The 22,569-nt window shown below is 50.9% G+C and overlaps 5 protein-coding genes across 5 annotated transcripts; 3 read left to right on the forward strand and 2 right to left on the reverse strand.

Annotated features, from left to right (window-relative positions):
- Positions 1-968: 968 nt before the first annotated feature.
- Positions 969-2,525, forward strand: TrAtP1_010325 (uncharacterized protein; the record flags this gene model as incomplete). The annotated part of the gene is made up of 10 exons (XM_014089791.2): positions 969-1,003; positions 1,053-1,274; positions 1,326-1,333; positions 1,401-1,574; positions 1,636-1,708; positions 1,780-1,795; positions 1,864-1,927; positions 1,984-2,040; positions 2,111-2,247; positions 2,328-2,525. The coding sequence occupies 10 exons, from the start codon at positions 969-971 to the stop codon at positions 2,403-2,405; spliced, it is 864 nt and encodes a 287-aa protein (XP_013945266.2). The 3' UTR covers positions 2,406-2,525.
- A 553-nt stretch (positions 2,526-3,078) lies between these two features.
- Positions 3,079-4,041, reverse strand: TrAtP1_010326 (uncharacterized protein; the record flags this gene model as incomplete). Its single annotated transcript, XM_014089790.2, has 3 exons — positions 3,986-4,041; positions 3,472-3,865; positions 3,079-3,414 (listed from the first exon to the last, which is right to left on the reverse strand). The coding sequence occupies exons 2-3, from the start codon at positions 3,784-3,786 to the stop codon at positions 3,079-3,081; spliced, it is 651 nt and encodes a 216-aa protein (XP_013945265.2). The 5' UTR covers positions 3,787-3,865; positions 3,986-4,041.
- Positions 4,042-4,286: 245 nt separating this feature from the next.
- Positions 4,287-5,369, reverse strand: TrAtP1_010327 (putative secondary metabolism biosynthetic enzyme; the record flags this gene model as incomplete). The annotated part of the gene is made up of 3 exons (XM_066114657.1): positions 4,939-5,369; positions 4,609-4,888; positions 4,287-4,543 (listed from the first exon to the last, which is right to left on the reverse strand). The coding sequence occupies exons 1-3, from the start codon at positions 5,281-5,283 to the stop codon at positions 4,287-4,289; spliced, it is 882 nt and encodes a 293-aa protein (XP_065970753.1). The 5' UTR covers positions 5,284-5,369.
- Positions 5,370-6,914: 1,545 nt separating this feature from the next.
- On the forward strand, positions 6,915-14,421 carry TrAtP1_010328 (Type I Iterative PKS; the record flags this gene model as incomplete). The annotated part of the gene is made up of 6 exons (XM_066114658.1): positions 6,915-7,095; positions 7,166-7,927; positions 8,003-8,338; positions 8,406-9,068; positions 9,142-9,350; positions 9,412-14,421. The coding sequence occupies 6 exons, from the start codon at positions 6,915-6,917 to the stop codon at positions 14,419-14,421; spliced, it is 7,161 nt and encodes a 2,386-aa protein (XP_065970754.1).
- Positions 14,422-19,293: 4,872 nt separating this feature from the next.
- Positions 19,294-19,797, forward strand: TrAtP1_010329 (uncharacterized protein; the record flags this gene model as incomplete). Its single annotated transcript, XM_014089788.2, has 1 exon — positions 19,294-19,797. The coding sequence occupies one exon, from the start codon at positions 19,294-19,296 to the stop codon at positions 19,795-19,797; it is 504 nt and encodes a 167-aa protein (XP_013945263.2).
- Positions 19,798-22,569: the final 2,772 nt, after the last annotated feature.

Consider the following 22,569-nt stretch of genomic DNA (forward strand, 5'->3'; position numbering starts at 1 on the left):
GTTTGCAGGCAAAGAATACAAGGGTTGTATAAAGCTGTTAACTTTTTGAGGAAATTCTATCACCAAACCAGATATGAGAATATCCAAATTTTATAAGAGGCGTAAAGAGAAGGAGTTGTGCCAATATCAAAGGGATAGGCTCATGTGTTACAGATTGGCCATTCTCAGGCGGGGCTATGGCTTCCGACGATACAGCTTAGCGCTCAGGGCATATCCCGTCTGTTTTTATAGGTCATTGCTGATAATAATACTGATACGATATAAGAAGTGCTCCTTCATTTGGCTCACAATTACACTGCCCGGGTGTATCCAGATGGCAGGGCTCTATAGCTGGACGGAGCTTTCTTGCACCTACAGTGCCTTCGCATGGATACTGATCTTTCTTTTCGGCTTCCTGTGGCGCCATAATGATAGAGAACAGGCAGACATACACAAATATCTGCTGATCCGAGTACACGGGTAAGCTCAGCAGTCGGAATTTACTGATCTGAGTATACAAGCAGGAGTGTGCCTTTCCTCACCTTCAGGCGGTATGGTGCTTGCTCTAACTGTAATTGCTTCGGCCCGGCGGCGAGGGGCGGACCCGATCTAGGATCTAGCGGAGCTGACGGGAGGGTGTAAGTCGATTACGGTGCAGGCCTATCTTGGGAGCGGGATGCGAAACGCTGTAGCTTACTTGTGGCAGGGTCTTGTAGCCTGCAATCGAGCTGAGATTCCGATGCTGTGCCCATAGTCATGAATGGGGAATTGACTAAAACAGATAAAAAATATATCCTTTGCAAGGATGCAACCTAATGATACATGCTCGTATTGGTAATGTTCACAAAAATCATTACACCAACCAAATATCACACTTCAACACATCCAGTTTCACCTCTTTCAGTGAACGCACCTGTAATTTCTTTATTTCCTTGTTTTTGGGTTACTGCCTACGTTATTCTGAATCTTCAGCATCATTCTCCTCAGCGATGGGTCGTGATCAAAAATTCGCCTTGGTTACAGGGTAAGTACTGCAAACTGGCGGCCGTCTGAACTCCACTGAATCATCACAGGTGCGGGAAAGGCGGAATTGGCGAGGCTCTTGTCCTAGAGTATACTCGTCGGGGCGTCCATGCTATTGCGACTGTGCTCCCGAATGAGGATAGCGATCATCTAACTGCAGCTGGGATTACTTGGTTTCCTCTGGATGTGAGAGACGAAAAGTCTGTTATACACCTAAAGGAAGAGATCCTCGCAGTTACCGGCGGCTACTTGGACTTTCTCGTTAACAATGCGTGAGTATGCTTCTTTCTTCTCATGTGAAGTTTTCTCTAACGTTGACTTAGGGGAATATGTACGATAAAATCTCACACTACAAAACGGAAAGCAGTTCTCTAATTGACTCTTTATGTGCATTCTAGGCTATACGATGCCTGCCATTGACACTGATGTCAATGCTGTGAAGCGAATGTTTGAGGTCAATGTTTTTGGGCCGATGCAGATGGTGCATCACTTCCATGACATGCTCATCCGAGCATGTGGAACTGTTGTCAACATTGGATCCATTGGCGGTGTCGTGCCATACATGTACGGAGGTATGCTGACGCTTTCAAAGTCCAATGTTGAAGATTGTAGGCTAACATTCACATTCTGAAGCGTCATACAACGCATCTAAAGCTGCTCTTCACCATTATTCCAATACACTGCGTCTTGAGATGTCACCCTTTAAGTAAGGCATAACTATAAGAATGAATTGTGAGGTGCAAGATGAATACTAATTGAACGTCTACTATCATATAGTGTTAAAGTGATATGTGTGAGTTTACTGCAATCTTATACGCGTATATTTGACATTGACTAGCGCTGACTCGGGGAATGCAAAAGGTCATCTCTGGAGAAGTTGGAACCAACATTCTCAAGAACGACGTCAACCGAAAACTGCCTGCAGGTATGTGGCTATTTCATGCATTGATACTTTGAAAACCGAATACTGATTGCATAAAGGATCATACTACACGCCCCTCGCCACTGAATTTAAAGACCATGTTACAAGAACACCCAGTAAGATTTCACAATCTGATGCATCCCGATTCTAATAAACAGCAAAAACTGAGATATCTTGTTTGTGCAGAGACTACAAGCAGGTTAGTTTATGCATCGAATGTTGTCTCTCAGAGCTTGAGGTCGTCCCCAGTACCGTGGCTGTGGACCGGAAGCGCCACTGGTATAATTCGATTTTTGGACATGTTTGCGTGGCGTACAATCTGGGTAAGTAAATCTTTGAAGCAAGAAACTGATGTAAAAGAGGGGAAGAGGCATCATAAGCTGACGAGACTTGTTAATATTAGGACTTCTTCTTCTACCGCGAGTTTAACCTGGATAAAGTCAAGCAAGCGCATTTGGCAAACGTCAAAAAGGACCTTTAGATTGTGGCTTTAAAATTTTACTTGTCGGCGGCGTATATAATTCCGAGAAAAGCCAAGAGATGTAGTGTAGTTGATTCAACGATTTCTTTTTGGATTATCCATATGAAATTTTATTGTTCCAGTTTTTTGATGAAATTTAATCGCTAAGATTCATCGGAATGCATCCGCTGTATTTTATTTTGAAGTGAACCGATCATTTCCTTTGCGTGCCCGCTATGCTTGACGATTTCCGAAACGCATAAACAAAAAGTAAGAGAGAAAGGTTAAAAAAAGAAGAAGAAGAGAAAAAAACTAGATCGTTATTTTTTTGGCCTTTGGTATGGTATGAAGACTCATCTCGCTTTTGTTCGATACGTTGCCCAACTACTTCCTCTTAGCGGCGTACATTTTGGATGGATACATGTAATGAACGGCGGCATATGACCCAGTCTTGCATCTTTAAGTACATTGGGCGTATCTCCCATGACGCTATAGGAACTAGCAAAGGGCCAACACATTGTATGAATTGTCATTTATATATATTCCATGATATGTACGAAAGTGGTCAAAATCAGGCATAATGGTATTAGCGCAATTGATGTGTAGTATTCCATTTTGAGTTATTCTAACTAATAGCCCACATCCAGAAAATCTCTATAAAGAATACATGCGGTCCTCTACTACGGCAACCCATTTATCGGTTCTCATAGTAAGGAGCAAGCTCGTTGAGCTCCTCGCCAAGTGGCTTGCCATTGATAAGAATAGGCTTGCAGTCAAGCAGAACCCACAGCATACGGCCAGGCAAAAGTCCGTTACCAGTGATGTTCTCCCACTGATGGGCACTGGCACGCTGAACGCTGACATCGCCCTGGCGCAAGATTCGCGACTCGCCGGAGTCGAGAATCAGCTTGAACTCTCCCTCGATAACGACACCATAGTCGAGCGACACGGCGCGGTGCATGGGAGAGATGACACCGGGGGCAAAGTCGATCATGCGGCAGACAGAGCCGTTGTGGTAGTGCAGAGGAGGCTGGAACAGTTAGTCTTGGTGCCAATAGTAGAAAGACCTTGTCAGATGAATGCTTACCTCGGTCTCCAGAGCAAACTTCAGGTCAACATCGCCGTTCATCTCAACGGGCGTCTCTTTGGTTGAGTAGATGATGTTGGCAAGAGCCTGGTCGTTGCCAATGACACGGTGGTGGTCACCACAGTCAGTCTTGATGAAGACGCCCTTGCCCTCCTCGTTGTGGCCAGTGATGTGTCGGACGGTGCGTCGAAGGCCGGGAGCTGGGAATGTGTTGACATAGCCAGCGCTGGTGGCGAGCATCTTGGCCAGCTCGGGGTTGGCTTCCAGCATCTTGGCCAACTCAGGGCTAAGCTGCTGCTTCTGTTGCTCGGCCATTGTGATTATTGGGGATTTTTGGTTATTATTGAGAAATTGTTACTGAAGGAGAAGATGTAGAAGATGTTGATGAATAGTTCTATCAATCGATAAATGAGCGAACAACGAAGCCAATTAAATAGACATTTCGACTCTCAGTGATTTCCATACAAGGAGTCTTGATTCCTCCCAAAGACTCGAAATAAGCACTGTCACTTACTGTACCTGGCGATAAATGCAGGGGCGCAGATACGGCAATCCTACGGAGTACAATTGTCGGCACTCAAGCACTCGGTGTGTAGTGAAAACGGCACCGGGCCGTCGTTGGTGTAAGCAGTCATCTCGATCTAGTTTAATTCGGCTGCTAGGAGCTAGAGGCTAAAAACTAAGGCTGGGGACTAATATCACAGCCCGCTGACGGAACAGCTCTAGCTAAGATCCCACGCATATTTGCCAACCAGATCTGTCTCAACAAACCGTTAATAGAAAATATCTGGACCCTGCATGGTTCTCCGCCTCGTCTACGCATGGCAGGTAAGCGTGGTGCCTCCATCGATGATGAATCCGGATCCCGTCACGTAGCTGGCTCTCGGGCTGCTGAGGAAGATGACGGTATCTGCCACCTCCTCCGCCGTAGCGATCCGGCCCAGAGGCACCACCTTGTTGACCCAGCTGTCAATGTCCATGCCGCCGTCCCGCGCGCTTTGGATCATGGGGGTTTCCACCCACGTGGGACAGACGCAGTTGACCCTGATTCCGTAGGGAGCGTTGTCGAGAGCTAAGACTTGCCGCATCAGTAAACTTGCCAAATAGGGTAATCGCCGCTAGGCGGGCCGAACGTACCGGCGTTCTTGGTGACACCCAGAACCGCGTGCTTGGCGGCCGTGTACTGCACCAGGTGAGGCGTGGCTGCGAAGGAATTCCCCGAGCCCAGCGTCACAATCGAGCCGCGAGTCCCTCCTCGGGCCGGGTTTGCGGCGTCGATGGGCTTCAGTTCCTGGCGTTGCATCACGGCAGAGACGCTGCGCACCAACAAAAAGGTCCCCTCCACGTGGATTCGCAGAAAGCGGCTGAACTCGCCCAGGTCTGCCTCTGCTATGTTGAGGGGCATCTGAACGCCAATCTGCAACGGAATTAGCATTCTCAGTCGATATCTGCGCGCATAAAGCTTACCCCTGCGCAGTTGATGCAGTAGTCAATCCTTTCAAAGGTCTGAACCATGAAGCTGGTAGCCTTTGCCACCGACTCTTCCTGCGAGATGTCGATTTGGATCGCCTCAGCGCGAAAGTTGCTGGCGGTTGCCACGGCTTTGCATTCCGCAATGACCCGGCCCGCAGCTTCAACGTTCATGTCCGCGATAAGGATACCGGCGGCGCCATCTTTGGCCAGGCCAAGGGCGCAAGCTCTTCCTATACCGCTGCCTGGATACATGTTAGCGGGACTGTTGGATGGAGAAAGTCTGATACGGAAATTTTGCTTACCACCCCCAACAATGAATGCGTTTCCAGTAATATCCATAACTCAAATGGTATGCAAATAGTTATCTTGGGTATGAAGGATGTGATCTGATTCGGTGCAGCGTTCTAACCAATTGGTAATCGGCGGTGAGTGTTGAAGAGTTTTAGATAACGCTGGAACTTGCTGGCTGAACCGGAGCCTAATATACTTGTGGATGATAGACGGTATAAGCAAAGATTGATCCTAACCTATACAATAGTTACATTGAATTGATTGTATACGCCAGCCAATCAACTTTAGTCGGTTTATTTCATCATCTATCATTTAGATTCTTCACTACTATACAATAGCCATCTCTGATACGTATCAGCCAATGCTCGAATATTACAACTTAATCTTTACTACGTGATGAGAATGATGAACAACTATGTTAACTTGCCATAGCAGTCTCAGCTTGCCACTGATTGATTTTTTCCCCATTTCTGAAATTTTGAAATTACGTGAGAAAGCGGCCTGAGCATCACTGACGGCCCGGACGTCGGAAAATTGACCTTCTGAGATAACCCAAAGAGGAAATAAATCTAAACACACGGCAGTCGTAGCCCAAATGTCGACTTCGGTCGTGGTCAAACTGAATATCGCCGAGATCCCTGCAGCGTAGAGCAAGGGAACGTGTGTAAAATGGGGAAGGATCTAATCCCACCTCACCTCGTGGGGCCGGGGCGTGAATCCTTCGTAACGGTCTCCCGGGCCGCACCCCACGTGTAAATGTTGTATTATCTCTGCAAACTGCAAGCTGCATGCTGCAAGCTTCTCTCCGTTGGGAATTCAAACCCCCACAAGGTATTTCAGTTGCCAGCATATGCCAATCGTGATAATCTCCGGAGTCAGCAAAGGATGATGCCCCACCTGGAGTAACCCGGACAAAGGGCTCCCTCCCTAGATTGGATTGCATACCTTGCAAGCGGCTAGCTGATGTGAAGTTGTCTCCAGCTGAGAGTCTTCAATGCCTATCTGAGAACTTCGCCTAGCATGGATACTCCGAGCAGCGTTTTGTTCGTCAAATAGCCTTTAGCGCTTACGATCCTATCAACAAGAGTCATATCTCAGCCCAAGGCTATGCGGGCCCTAAGCGCATCACTGCGTGCTTATTGTTAGAGCATAGTAAGAGAGACCGTTGTATGAAATCTAGAACTCCTACTCATATGTCCTTTATCGTTCGGTCAATAAAATTGTGGATGCTGACGGATCCTATTGAAGAATAATCTGCAGGGTACCTGAGCCTTTACTTCGTACGGACAGACCCTGATGAGACCGTTGAAACGCGGAAAGGTCCTGAAGGATCTCGGGATCTACCATTTACACTCTCTTACCTTGTTTAGCCTGTTGCATCTTTAGAACTTGGTAATCGTATTCATTGTCAAGGCGAGATAGTGGGTCGAACCATGATTGCTGCGCCATACGCTCAGGCTATCAGCGAGAGAAAGGCGTGTAGCAGCAGTGATAGCTTTGATTACATGTTTGTGATTGCTCTCCGTATCACAGCATAGAATAATATTTAAAACATCACCATCTCTCTCGACTCAAGGTTTCCAAACCAAGCTTCAAACAACACCTCTTCACCTCTCCTTTGTAGACTTCCATCTTCAGATCCAAGACTATCCTTGTCACTATCATCATTATCCTTCAAAATGTTCACTCTTGAGCCTGCTTTGGATATCCCCTCCGACTCGGAGTCTCTTCTCCGCAGTCACGCCAAAGATGCCATCGTTGTTACCGAGGCATCTTACTTGAATGATGAAATGCAGGAGACGTCTGGACCTTCCAGTGCCTTTACCGTTGAAGACAACACGGTGTGCATTGTTGGCATGTGTAAGTGAATTCAACATATTGCTTAGTGAATACATAAGTTCCTTGCCTAACATCTTTGATCTTTCTTTAGCGTGCCATCTCCCTGGTGGAATCACCTCACCATCGGGGCTTTGGGACTACCTGTACAACAAGAAGACTGCACAATGTACCGTGCCACTGGAGCGATACGATGTTAAGGGATTCTACAACAAGGATGGTAGCAGGGCTGGTGTCATGGCTGTGGATGGCGGATACTTCATCAATGAGGATGTCCGCAAGTTTGACCCTTCTTTCTTTGGCATCAACAACCTCGAAGCCTCGTACATGGACCCTCAGCAGCGAAAGCTGCTCGAGGTTGTCTACGAGTGTTTCGAGAATGCCGGACTATCCATGGAAGATGTGAACGGTACCAGCACGGGAGTGTACGTTGGAAACTTCACTGCCGATTACTCGGTCATGCAGTCTCGTGATACCGACTATTCGCACCGTCTTGCTGCTACTGGTAGCGGCACATCGATCATGGCCAACCGTATCAGCCACGTCTTCAACTTGCACGGACCCAGTTTCACTCTCGATACTGCTTGCTCGTCCACCATTTACGCGCTCCACCAGGCCGTGAATGCGATCAAGAATGGCGACTGTGACTCCGCCATCGTTGCTGGTGCCAACTTGGTCATGTCGCCTGAGCAGCACTTTGGAACTGCCAAGGGTGGCTTCTTGTCGCCAACCTCTGCTTGCCACACCTTTGATACCTCTGCAGATGGCTACGCTCGTGCTGAGGCTCTCAACGCCATTTTCATCACCAAGCTCACCTCTGCAATGAAGAGTGACCGCAAGATCCATGCCGTCATTCGTGGAACTGCCATCAACGCGTAAGCCCCCCCTTGTCTTAAGTTTACTTTTAACCTTGACTAACATTGTATAATAGCAACGGCAAAACCCCCCGGTATCACTCTGCCAGATGCCAAGATGCAGGCGGCTGTCATTCAAAAGGCCTACCAGAACGCCGGCCTTTCATTCGCTGACACCGACTACGTCGAGTGCCACGGTACCGGCACTCCGGTTGGTGATCCCATAGAAGTGGATGGCATTGCGGCCTGTTTCGCAGGCCGCGAGGGTGAGCCCCTACGACTCGGGGCAGTTAAAACAAACATGGGCCACAGTGAAGCCGCCAGCGGTTTGACTTCCATCATCAAGTGTGCCCTTGCTTTTGAGCATGGCGTGATTCCACCCACCTACGGTGTGAAGAACATCAACCCCAAGTGTAAGCCAACCTATCCTGTACCCCCCCTACATACACCCCAAAGCCGAGTTGCTAATATCCTCTACAGTGAAACTCAAGGAGCGTAACATGAAGGTCATGACTGAGAATGAACCATGGCCAAGAGCCATCCGCCGTGCCAGTGTAAACTCCTTTGGCTACGGTGGTGCCAACGGACATGTTATCCTCGAGTCCATCGGCAGCTACTTTGTTGGCTCGCTGGCATCCTCCCCGGTCTCGCGAACTCTGACCAGCCCCTACGAGTCCAGCAAGGATCAGGTTTTCGTGCTTCCATTCTCCGCCTCATCGGGCAAGTCTTTGGAAGCTCGCCGCAAGCAAAACATTGAGACCCTAGAGCGAACTGAACCAAAGGATGTCAAGGCTCTAGCTGCTGCCATGAGCAAGAGACAGGCCAAGCTACGTCTGCGCGACTTTGTCCTCGCCTCTGTCAAGCCTGACTCTCAGCCATCGCTGATCGAGACGGCTGACGCTAGCGACAAAGCTAGCCCTGGTGCCCAGCCTCTTCCCTTTGCCTTTGTCTTCACTGGTCAAGGTGCTCAGTACGCCAACATGGCCAAGGAGCTCATCGAGAACGATGCTGGCTTCTTGGCTACCATTAGCGATCTTGACGAGGTCTTGCAATCGCTGCCTGCCGAATACAAGCCTTCTTGGACGCTGGAGCAGACTCTTCTTGACAAGCCTGCAGTGAGCAAGATCAACGATGTCACTCGCAGTCAGCCAATCTGCACCGCCGTTCAGGTTGCTCTTGTCAACATGCTACGCACCTGGGGGGGTCAGCCCAACAGCTGTTATCGGTCACTCCTCTGGAGAGATTGCGGCTGCATACGGCGCTGGTCTGCTCACTGCGTCCGAGGCCATTCTGGCCGCTTACTTCCGAGGCTTCGCTGTCGGCCAGCTCAAGTCCCGTGGCAACATGATGGCTGCCGGTATCTCCCCAGATGCCGCCAATGCTCTGATTGAGGAGCTGGGCCTGAAGGAAGTCCGGGTTGCTTGTGTCAACGCCCCCCGAGAGCGTCACCATCAGTGGTGCCATCAAGGATATTGAGGCTCTCCAGGCTGAGCTCCAGAAGGAGGGCAAGTTTGCTCGCAAGCTTGAGACTGGTGGCCGCGCCTACCACTCTCACATGATGGTTGAGATTGGCGACTTGTACGAATCGCTTGTCACTCCTCACTTCACCACCAAGAAGGATGGCGACATGGAGGCTGAGATGTTCTCTACTGTCGGCCACTCCCCTGATGCTCTCGGCACTGTTGATGCCTCCACCAACATGGCCTCTTACTTCCGCAAGAACCTTGAGCAGCCAGTTCAGTTCAGCGCCGGCTTGACCAAGATGATCACCGGTGACAAGTACCACTTGGTTGAGATTGGCCCTCACTCGGCCCTCAAGGGTCCTATCCAGCAGATCCGAACCGGTGCCAAGCGCGACAAGGAGGCTGTTCCCTACTCCGCCACTCTCGTCCGCAAAGAGAATGCCTACATCTGCTTGAAGAAGCTTGCGGGAACTCTCTTCTCCTACGGCCACTCTCTGGACTGGTACGCTATTAACAGCGTCCCACGACACCAGTCCCTTCCTGTGCCTATTCTGGCTTCGTACCCCTGGGACTACTCCAAGCCGCTGCCCTGGCATGAGCCTCGTGCCAGTGTTGAGCACCGTAACCGAAAGCACATCCGCCACGAACTCCTGGGAAGTCGAGCCACAGCTGGCAACGGCATCGAGTGGTGCTGGCGAAACATTCCTCGCGTGTCCGAGATGCCATGGCTGCGCGATCACAAGCTCGGCGAGTCACAAATTGTCTTGCCAGGAGCTGCATACATGTCCATCGCCATCGAGGCTCTCTCGCAAGTGCTGGACATCAAGGGCAAGCTCGTTGCAGGAGAGCCCTACGGATTCGAATTCGAAAACGTCAACATCAGCGCAGCATTTGTTGTGCCTGAGGAGAACGACTCCGGCGCTGATAGCCTTGAGCTTCACACGGTCATGACCCAGCGAAAGATTTCCACCGCCAATACTTCTGGTAACTGGTACGAGTTCTCCGTCTCTTCTTTCCAGTCTGGCGTTGCCACTCTGCACTGCATGGGCAGCATCCGAGTCTCTGATTCTACTCTGGCTGCCAAAGATGGAGCCGTTGAGGTCAATGAGCAGGGCTACGAAGTCTGGGGCATGGCCCGCTGGTATGCCAAGGCAAAGGAAGAGGGCCTCAACTTTGGACCGACCTTCCAGTCACTGACCAGCCTCCACACTGACGGCAACCGAATCTCGGCGGATTCCATCTCAACCACGTACCTGGCTCCTCCTTCTGAAGCTGCCAATGGCATGTTCTATGCCATGCACCCCATCACCATTGACGCTTGTTTCCAAGCCGCCATTATTGGAGGCACTGCCGGTGTCATCAATGATCTCAAGGCCTTTATTCCTTGCTTCATCTCCAACTGCTCCATCCAGATTCCCAAGGGTGGCTCTGCAAGCCTGGGTAGCGAAGAGGTCAGAATTCACACGAGCATGGAGAAGACTGGCTTTGCCTCTCGCGCTGTTGCCTTCACTCTTAGACTGCCAGACGGCACCCCGGCTATTGACGTCCCTCACCTTCGCATGAACTTGTACACTGGAAAGCCTCCTGTAGAGGCTGAAACCAGCATGTATCTCCAGCGACAGCCGTGTCTGCGAATCCAGTGGAAGCCTGATGTTCTCCGTCTCCAGCCCGGTTCGGAAAGCGCCATTCGAGACATCATTGAGGCGTTCTCAGAGGAGCAATCCGATGATTTGAACGACAATGGAGCTCTCGTGGTGTTTGCCGCTCTGCTTGATCTCTTCGGCCACAAGATTCCCCGCATGAGTGTGTTGGAGCTTGGACAGGAGCGCCAATGGACTCCCAAGGACTGCCAGGCAATTTTGGGCAAGGACACTGCGTTCCCTCGCTTCAAGTCATGGAATGATGGTAAGCTTGGAGAGGACAACAAGATTGCTGTTGAGAACGCTAAGAGCACCGATCCCTACGACACTATCCTCATCCCTCATCTCTCTGTATCGAAGAAGGTTTGGAGCAAGGCAGCAGACGAGGTCATCTCTCAAGTTTCGGACAATGGCATTGTCATCACTCGCAAGACCAAGGACGCCGTTTCTGCTCTTCAGGCAGCTGGCTTTACCACCCTGGAGCTGCCCAACGAGACTCTTGCTGCTGTTCGCAACGCCAAGCAGACTGGATTGGAGAACAAGGAGGTTGTTATTGTCAAGCCTAACCAGTCTTCTGCTTCCATTGATGCCCTTGCCGATGCTGTGGCTGCTCACTTCAAGAAGAATGCCGGTGTCGAGAAGCTGAGCACTGTGACTATTGCCAACATTGAAACTGTTGCTCTCCACGACCAAGTCGTCTGCGTGTCTGTCATGGAGATGGAGAACGAGTTCCTGGCCACCATCAGCAGCGAGGATATGGATCGCTTCCGCAAGATCACTGACAATGTTAGCGATCTCATCTGGCTGACTGGAGCAAACATGCTCTCTGCTCCCAACCCCAACCTTACCTTGTCTAGCGGTCTCTCACGAGCCCTGATGCTGGAACAGCCAGCCCTGCGATACACTGTTCTCGATGTCGGCGCTGACATTACCAAGTCCAGCTACCTTGAGGCCATCTGCAACAATGTGTCGGCCGCCTTGACGTTCCGCTACGCTACCGACGACAAAGAGTTCATCCAGAAGGACGGCATTCTCTATGTTAGCCGCTTCACTCCCGATTTCGAGCTGAACTCTCTCTTCCGCCAGCGCATGACGCCAAACGACACCATGAAGCTGGTTCCTCTTGGAGAAGTCGGCCCGGCGAAGCTCTCTGTTGGCCAGGTTGGCATGACTGATACGATTCACTTCCAGCAGATCTCCGAGCTCAAGACCACCCCTCCCACCGGCTTTGTGGACGTTGATCTGCGCGCTGTTGGCCTCAACGCCAAGGACATCTACGCCATCAACGGACGTGTCGAGACCAAGGAAGCCACCACCGCTCTGGACTTTGGCGGTGTCGTCTCGGCTGTTGGACCCGGTGTCGAGCATCTCAAGGTGGGAGACCGAGTTGCCGGTTTCATTCCCAACCACTTCAGCACCACGGAGCGAGTTCCCGTGCAGGCCGTCCACAAGATGCTGCCTGAAGAAGAGTTCACCGTTGTGCCTACTCTTCTCGGCGTCTACTGCACTGCTCTCGTTGCCCTCAAGGACCGCGCTCATCTGCGTGCCGGCGAGTCCGTCTTGATTCACTCTGGTGCTGGTGCTTTTGGTCTCGCGGCCATCACCCTGGCCAAGCACTTGGGCGCCACGGTTTACGCAACTGTGGGCTCTCAGTCAAAGCGTGAGTATCTCGTCAAGGAGATGGGCGTGCCAACTGAGAACATCTTCCACTCGCGCAATGCCTCCTTCGTGGACGACATCATGACTGCTACCGGCGGCCGAGGCGTCAATGTCATTGTCAACTCCCTGATTGGCGATCTGATGCACGCCTCTTGGTCTTGCATTGCTCCCTTTGGACGCTTCGTCGAGATTGGCAAGCGTGAGCTGATTGACGCGGGCAAGCTGGATATGCGCATCTTCTTGAAGAACGCTACCTTTTCTGCCTTTGACTTGTCAGAGTTCTTCTACGACTCTGACAGCTACTACCAGGACGTTGTCTACAACCACACCGCCGAAGTGGTCAAGATGTACCGTGCCGGTATCATCAAGGCTTCTCCCATTGCGACTTATGATGTTTCCGAAATTGGCCACGCCTACCGCTACTTTGGTAACAAGGACCGTGTCGGCAAGGTTGTCGTCTCCATGGAGAACCCCAACAGCCTAGTTCAAGTTATGCCTGCAACTTACCAGTCCGTCTTCAGCCCTGAGAAGACCTACTTGCTCGTGGGCTGCCTGGGTGGTCTAGGCCGCAGTCTCAGTCGCTGGATGATGTCTCGCGGCGCTCGCAAGTTCTGCTTCCTGGGACGTTCCGGATGCGATAAGGCCAGTGCTGCTGAGCTTGTAAACCGTCTCCGCGATGCCGGTGCTACTGTGACTGTCGTCCGTGGCGATGTTTCTGAGGAGGACCATGTTCGTGAGGCTGTCGTTGCAGCTGCCAAGGACGGTCCTATTGGTGGTGTTGTCCAAGCTGCCATGGGCCTTAGTGAGGCTCTGTTCTCCGTCATGACCAACAAGGCCTGGCACACTGGCATCCAGCCCAAGTGGAAGGGTTCTTGGAACTTGCACAACGCTCTGGAGGGCTATGACACCGATCTGGACTTCTTCCTTTTGACTTCGTCCATCTCCGGAACCTGCGGTACTGCCACTGAGAGTAACTACTGCGCTGCCAACAACTTCCTTGACAACTTTGCCAAGTGGCGCCGCTCTCAAGGCAAGCCTGCCGTGTCTGTTGGTCTGGGTATGATTTCAGAAGTCGGATATCTACATGAGAATCCCGAGATCGAGGCCATGCTGCTCCGAAAGGGTATCCAGCCTCTCAACGAGGACGAGTTCCTCCAAGTCTTGGACTATGGTATTGCCGGTCCCTGGAGCGATGCCGAGTTTGCTCGCGGTGTCTCCATGCCCAGCGAGGCCGCTCACATCCTGACCGGTTTGGAGTCTTACGGCGCTCGCAAGTTGATGGCTCAGGGCTTCGAGGTGAACAATGGTGTCACCGAGGAGGCTCGTGCAACTATCCTTGCCGCATCTCTGCTCGCTGAGAAGGACGCCAATGACGAAGAGAAGAGCGGCGACGTTGGCCAGCTCGCTGCTGCTGCTGAATGGTTCAAGGATGTCCCCTCCAACGCTGTGTCCATGCTTGCCCCTGAGGCCAGCGCACCGACAATGCTTGATGCCATCCTGCGCCTTACCAAGAAGCGCTTCAGCAACCTGATCCTGATGCAGCTTGATGCGGTCGATGATCGCGCTCCTCTTCCCTCATTTGGTGTTGACAGTATGCTTGCTGCCGAGTTCCGAACTTGGTTCTTCAACACTTTCAAGGTTGATGTGCCTTTCTTGGACATTGTCAGCCCACAGAAGTCTCTGCACACGCTGGCAGAGTTTGTGGAGGAGAAGCTGTTGGCCAGCTGGGCCTAAGGAGTTTGCTTTAAGAAGAGTAAAAATTTGATGGAAAAAATGAAAGATTAGAGATACCATTTGGAAGAGTGAAGGCGTGGCTAGGAGTTTCGAGAGTGAGCTTAGAGGTGGGTTCTACGATTGATACGCTTGGCTGGCGCTCTTCAAGGATTTCTTTTTGTCATGTTTCCTTGTATCTACGGCTTTTTCTTTAGGATATTCAGTGCAGTCTAGTTAATGTTTCTTTTGATTAAATGAATGCTAGATTCTTATGTTTTTACCCGCCTATTCTCAGCATCTTGTGACACCATGCACTTATACAGAGGTAGCCTGAAATAGCTTCAACAAGTAGATGATTGACTCCACTATCGAATGCCGATACTAATGCTTTTCTACCATTATATGAAAGGACAAAGCTTTCCTCAGACTTGTTATTCTACAGTCTTAGACAGTCAACATCACATTGCTTCTTATAACATAATCAATCTACCCTTGGTTGTCAAAATGTGCCCAGGCAGCATTCGGCTGAATGAAATCAGCTACAGCCAACTATTATAAAGCAACACAGCAAAACGGGTAGTACTGTATAAACAGGAGCCACGCAAGTATATCTTAGCGAAGGAGCTAGCATCCATCTCTAGATAGCCTTCTTCAGCCCTAATGTACAATGCTGGTAAGCGTCCTGTACGTTTGCCCCATCTCGAAATGTCATCAATCACGAGCGAGTGCTTATCTCTTTAAGAAACCGGCCGGTGCCTCTAGCATACTGTTTGATTAACCCGCAAAGGATATTTTCAGGTCAGCATATACATATACCATCTCCTTGGTTCATCGCCGTTCGTGCTTGTCAGATGACTACTGCCCCTGTACCGCCCTCAGGTAAATAGCAGTCGAAATGTTTCAGTCTGTCATATTTGGATCCGATTTGATGCAAGCCTCAGCCCGCTCATTCTCACTGCGCAGCTGAATGCGTTCTCCACTAATCTACGAACTACTCGCGTCGCGAGCAGCTTGGGCGAACGCCCGAGAATATGGGTCTTCTACAGGGTCCATAGATGCTAAACTCTCGCCAAGTATGGAGTAGCCTGGGAGAAAGTTGCTTCGTACACGGCGTGAAAAAGGACATCGCGATGACCGACAGACCGCTCCGCGGGCGATTCCGTCAACTGAGGAGGCGGTAGAGCTGCGATGGGCTACTGTATGCATCTACGAGGTGGATTGCGGCTCTTGATGGACTACTTTTCCGTTTGCCATTGTGAAACGATTGATTTCGGCAGAGCATGGCACTAGTTCCACCTTCAGTAACGCGCGTACAATGCCACGTATGATGATGCGGTGTAGAAGAGGAGGACTTGGATTGTATGCTGAATCAAGAAACTATTCAAACGCCGCGGTCTCCAAGATAAATTCTATCATAAAACAGGTAAGAAACTCCGAGCTGCCGTGAACCTGTCCGCCACATGACCGTCAGGTCATCTCAGCCCTCGCTTGTGCCTAGTTACGGTGACGCCCAATCTCAGCCGGTGGTGATGACCCAATCTAACGAACTGCTCGTCGATGCTCCTTGCTCGCCAAGCTCGTTCCAAAAACCAATGAGAGGGCTCCGGCGGCAGCGCCGTTTGGCCAATAGCCCTAGCGAGTCATAGTGTTTCGATGCCGCCCACTAGAACCTGTCATACAGCTGCCGGCCAAGTTTTAGCATTTCAAGCTCTAGGTCGCTTTGGTTCTAATGAAGGATCTAGCGGGAGCTACTCGAAACTAGCAGGCGGCCCACCAGCTTGATCTATCTCTTCTCTTCTTTCCAATCTCTCATTACTCATTTCTCTGTATTCAGTAGCTTATGGCGAAGATGACATATCCCTTTGTCGTAACTCATTCTTAATCGAGAACCCGAGGGGGCCGGACGCCGGACCGTGAATAGGCAAAGTCAAGGAGAAGGGGGCCGAAACGAACCCACGGCGGACCACGGACCTTACGGAGCGGATGGAGACCGAATGGCTGCCGGAATCAAGTAGCATTGGCTAGTTCCGTGAATGTTGCTACGGAAGTGCTCGGTACCGAACTGGCGCATGCTTCTCACTACCAGCTCTACTTATCTAGCTATTTTTTATTATTGTGACATTGTGTTTTTGGCCACTGAGCATATATGGCGGCAGGATTGCCTGTATCATGGTCAGTCTACGAGTGCCCACTGCCATTTTCATTCAATTCCAGTCTCAGGTTACTGATAGTAGCACGATGCTTTGTGGTGAGCATATCAAACAGACTAAAAATAAATACGCACTTCTCAACTTGGTAAGAACTTATCGTCGAACAACCGGTTGGGAACGAGCAACTACTGCTTCAGGAAATAAGTTACCGGTTTTTGATACAAGGCACTTGCAATGCCGGTCGTCCATGACCATTTGCCCATTTCGTCTTGGGCTAAGTTGTTGTTCATCAGGCCTAGGGCCATTCAGTATGTGTGTACCTATCAAGAGGGCATTCATCTTACAAGGAAAGCCCTATGCAAAAGGGGAAATCACCTGAGTACCGGGCGCCCTACGTACACACAGTCGGCGAACAGGCCGGGGACCAAATCCGCATCAGATGAACCAAATTCCCGGGACGAACGCCGGCGTTAAAGCAAGATGCTGACAATTGCCCGACCAAGGGCTTGCTGGCTCCTCGCTTTACTCGACTCGTACTGTAGCAGGCTCGTATACCGCAAAGGGAATGCCTGCCGCGGGCTCGTATACCTACATAGTCTAAGCGTCTTCCCCCGTATTGCGCATAATCCATGGCCCTACTCCCCCCTATCCGCCTCGCCGCCATACATACATAATCATGGCTACGCGCAACATGGGGGCTTCGGACCGCCTGCCCTTCTGGCCCCCGCACACCCTGATGGTCTCTCTCTTTGTCGAAACTTGTTGCCTGTTCAGCGCCAATGTGATGGGTGTTTCACGTTGTCTGGCCCGATCGGTGATGTAGGAGGGCGTATGCCGTTACCGATGTCAGTTGCTTTTGTGAGATATGACGGAGATGGCGCACTGCAGCAAGGAGAGCGACAAGTCTTGAAGAGAGATCCATGTCGATTGCAGCTAGACTGCCGAACGTTTCTAATTTCTCTGGAAAGCCTGGCCCTTCATGCGTCCCTACATACGGGTAGCCGGTACTACGGGATCAGGTTTTAGTGAAGGGCTAAACCGTCACCAATCAGTCACAAATCATGTCATGTCTCTAATTGTGGATTAGAATGCTGTTTGGAGTTTGAAAGGCCGTGAGGCTGGTAGTTGGCCGATCAGACACCACCGGTCTTTGGTCAGGTACATGCATACATATCGCCCTGCTTGACTTTACCCCTGGCGTTTGCGGGTGCGTTGGCTGGTCGTCAGTTCTGGATCGAGATACGCTTTGAGAGATGAAGGTAACGTCGACGGTGACACCCATTACCAGGATAGCTCTCATTACAGCCAATCTCACAGCATGAAAATCCCTGTGGAGAGAAGGCACCCTCGTCCCTGCCGGCATACAATGCTACGTGTAAAGAAAATAAAACGCTGGCTATTGTTACAGCACTGGAAGGCTCTCTGTATACTGCAAAGTCCGCAGCCAACTCGACTTCGCCTAATACTACACTCTTTCAAAGGCAGTGTTGCATTCGGCAAACAGAAGACGGCGTTTGAGGCGTTTGTGCGCAAGACGCTCCACAAGCATTGGCCATTCAGCCCACCAGGGTATCTCGCAGATTCTTGCATTCAAGTCCGCTCACGGGACTTTTCCAGGGGCCCGGCCTGCAAACTTGAGCAAAAGAAGAGGCAAAAGGCGTTTCGCTTGTCGGCACGCCGAGGCCATCTGCCGCGTATACGTGCACGACGCCGCCCTGCCTCTCCCCCCCTGCGTCCAACTCATGAAGCGCCAGGAATTAGCGAACGAGACGCCAGGAATTAGCGAGCCAAGAGCAGGCTGCCTTGATGTAGTGCCTACATGTAGTATATAGTAGTATAAGAAAGGCCGCCCAGCGCGTAAGGCGCCAGTCGGCTGTAGAATTCGCCCGCACAGAGCACTGCCGTTGACGCTTCTTTGCGAGCACACCAATCGGAATGGCTGCTGCTGCCCACTAGCTGGCCGACGATGGACGGCGATGGCGTCTGTGGAGATGGGGTGTGTGGTCCCCTTTTGTTTCCGTCATTCCGGATTGTAGAAGAAGAGTTGACGAGTCGCATTCGAGAAATGAAGCAAAACCGCATTTGTGGCGCCATTTTCATCGTTGACGCCTTTTTAGTGTATTGCGAGCCGTCTTTAGTCGCAGCACCTTTTACCTGCTAGTGTCGAGATTGTCAGGCCGTCAGAGCAGTTTAAGCAGCCGTTGAAGACGCTGTCAAAAAGCCAATCGCCAGATGATCAGCAGTTTCCCCCCCATAATTTGCCAGTGAGTCCATCGCCACTCAGGAACACTGCAGAGATTGGTCACATGTTTGGGGCACCATGCGGGGAAGCGGATCCCATCTCATACAGAAGCCGAGATACTTTGTACTGTGCACCATATATCGGCCTCGTTGAGAGAAGAGAGAAGGCGTTGATGATTCAGCAAAGTTGCTGGTCTTGATGAGAAGTGATATCTCGGCACACAGAACCGCGGCTGCCCCTTTTCTTGGCCGATACAACGTGGTTTGGTATGCATGTATGCGTGCAACTCGGCGCAGTCACAACGGCTGTTGGCTGCAAGATGCAACAAGGATGAGCCACACGTGAATACTACTCTACCGTACAGGTACACATCTCAGGGGCCAACGTGCAGTCACGGCCGTCTACGGAGATGCTTGTTATCGTCAGGGCAGATAACGGCACTGCCACTGCTTCCGGGTTCTGCCCAGTGCGTTGCGTTCGAGAGCGGTAACCGTACTGTAAATGGCCGAAGGATCGCAGCTCCAGGTTGACTGCCGGCTGCTCACATCAGCAGCTTCCGACGGAAAATCCCCCTCGCCCCTATACTCGAGCATGGAGCCGTCATGTATACGCTCTAATGCGAACTATGGAGACTCGAATCGCCCACCTTTCATAGGGCTGGGCTATATCGTGTGGGCTATGCAGACTATCGGAAACTCTCACGTACATGTACGCAAGGCCACCGACGGCCCGCATCGAGCTATTATGCGCAGAGTACATGTAGCTGCGTCCAACAACAAGTTGTTGGGCAACACATTCCTCGGCTCAACCAAGCTCCGATTTCTCTCTTCGTCTTCTCATAAGGAGCTTCCAATTTCCGGGCTCCCGGTAACCAATCGCCAAAATACACATCACAAAGAAGAAAAAACTTTTTCCAACATCTCCGGTGAGATTGGTGCAGCGACAGGGCCAACAGCGACAGCCGTTCCAGCTACCTGGAAACGAAGGGATCTGAAATTTGGATGAGCAAATTAGTCTAGGACTCTGTCCATTCGTCGCCTTACCGGTTCTATTTTACTCGAGCTGGGGTCTTATACTCCGTGTCCGAAGCTGACGTGTCGCTCTGTTGGCAATCCGTTGCAATTCCCGTGGCTTTGCAAAGTGCTTCTCGTGTGGAATTTAATTGCATGTGTTGGGTTGGGCTGCGGACAGACTCGCGTATTCCGTCATTGATGACTGGCTCATTTTAATCATATAGTCATTTGGAGTATGGACTTGCGCGAGGAATCTCGTTTCCTGACGCTCGAGCCTATCAGTCAGTATAGGCCTCTGTAACGAATAGCTCAAGCCCTATGAAGACCATGCTTGTATTTCTTGGCAAACTCCAACAGGTCTCTCTCGCAAGAAAGAAGGCATATCCCATGAGAAGGGCTAGTGAGATCAACCCCTAGGAATCACCGATACACAGCCCGAGAAGGAGTTGCTGAAGCCGTTTTCTGAATAGTGTTGCTCATTTACCAGCTTCAGCAGGGCCGGCCAAAGATAGATGCAAGCATCTCATACAAACAGGCAGCCAACTACGATGGAGCCGAGGGCTATTTGCGCAATAAACGCGCACTTTGCCCTTCTGGTGCAGTAGTAGCCTGGTTTGCTGGGAAAAGAATCCTGCGAGGCCATGGCTTGGCTGAGCGTCCCCTGGACCTCAAATTCAGCTAGACGCTTGAGGTGTAGACGGGATGCCGTGCGTTGGCGCCACCTCCAGAATATCGGTCCTTGACCGACGAGGCGTCAAATATGCATAGCTATTGCGTTAGTTTTAGTCCCCTAGTGGAAAGGGACGCCTTTGGGGGCTGCAAGCTTCGTATTAGCAGCGCCGAAGTGACGGACGTCCGAAAGAGAGGTGAAGCTTAGGCAGCAACAAATTGATCCTACCGCAGCCCCAATGACACCGAATTAACATGTCTCTATTCTCGATTGTCTGGGTACCTTCTAGCTACGTGCTGGCTAAATCGTCCTGCGATTGATCCGTCTGCAGCACCGATTTAGTCATCCAGTCAACCCGCAGGGTATCTTACAAGTGGAACTTGCGTGTGCCAACGCTCAGTGACTGCCCAACGCAGGATTTTTAGGAAACGGGCACTTATGCAGCTCGGGGGAGCTGGCGTGCGTGTACTTCGTAACGAAGATGCGTACTAACGACCGTTAGTCGCGGGAAAAAGCTGGCGTCCCTATTTCCGAACTCTTTCCTTAAGCCGACGCCATCGCCAAGGCCATTTAGGCGTAGTTTTCTCTGCTAACAGCCAAGCGCATAACGAAGCATTCGCTCAACAGAGTTTACAGGGAGGCGTTTCTCATCAGAGTATGAAGCTGTATCATAGTGTTTGGGGGTTGGTTATCCATGTAAATGTGTGTGTGTCCCAATGTGCTTGCTAAAGACAGATGGTGGTATCATTCATGCGCCGCTCCCTCGCTAGAGAAAGCGAGATGCGCAAGTCTTCGCCGCGAGAAGGTTTTTTATCTCCGCGATGCAAATCTACCCGCGCTCGCTCACATTGCGCAGATTTACACAAACTAGGAGAATTGACACACATTGTGCGAATCAGACTTGTACATCGAGTCCTGTCTTTTGTTTTCTCGCTGCCCCACTCAACGTGTTACTGCTTCTCTCAAAACACAAAAATTCGATATATATGAGGAGCCTTGGTGTCACTCCGGATGAGAAAACAGAGCCCGATGATCTGGCGGTACTGCCCATCTAGCACGCCGCTGATTGGATGGAGGCCGCCCTGAAAGAGGGGACGCCCTCTGCATAGCATTATATACAAGTGGACGATAATAGAGTCCGCGCGGGGGAGAACAAGCCTAGGTGAGATGATTGTTATGACAGGTCACCTTTCTGTGACATGTAGGATGGATGGCTACTGGCAGTGCTGTCACATTGCACCAGCAGACAGGAGAGTCGTATCAGGGGCACGGCAATATCTGGGGTTAGCTTTTGATGGCCTGCAATACGACGCAACGTGAATCAATCAAATTTCACTGGCTGCTGTGGGAGCTGCCGTCCAATGAGATGCGTGAGAGGACTTGTGAGGAGGCAGGAAGGGAAAGTCTCCGATGCCCGTCAAACCAACGCAACGCAACGCATGTAATGCCAACTCAGTTAGTTGTGCTGTTGTGCGACTGCAAGTCCTGTTTGCTCGCGGTCCAGACGCATCAAGACCTCAAGCCACATCATCGTTCAATGCGCATCGTATCCGTGCACCACCTCACCAACCACAGGCTGAGTTTCACAGCGTAGCCAAAACGAAAATAGTATTAGTACTAATGATAATAACGACGCTCTTGTTATGCGCATTTTGCCCGCGGTCCAAAGAAAAGGTACAAATCGGGTGACACAATGCCGCTCTGGTTCTAGCTCCAGGTTCTATTTCAAATTCTCGGCTCAACTCAGCTGAGGCTCCGGAGTTAGGAAAAAGAAAAGACGAGAGGGCCAAGTTCGCCAAAATACACGCAAACTTGATCCATGCGACGGTGGGCAGATTCCAGCCAAGCAAAGCCTCGGCAGAGCAACAGCAAACAAACAGCCGCCGTAATGGCGTCACATAAACAATGCCGGGCACCCAGAACTGGGCTTAGCATTATGGGGCCGGTGAAGAGCTGAACAAGATTAGATGCGCTGGATTGTATTTGTACAACATGAGAGGGTCGCGCCACCTTTTCAGGGGAACGGGAAAGCTCAAGGTATACTTGCAGTTTACTGGTGAATTCATAGCGCCAGAATGTATCCTTTTCAAGCTG

This window comes from Trichoderma atroviride, chromosome 5, assembly GCF_020647795.1.
Source record: "Trichoderma atroviride chromosome 5, complete sequence".
Taxonomy (NCBI): domain Eukaryota; kingdom Fungi; phylum Ascomycota; class Sordariomycetes; order Hypocreales; family Hypocreaceae; genus Trichoderma; species Trichoderma atroviride.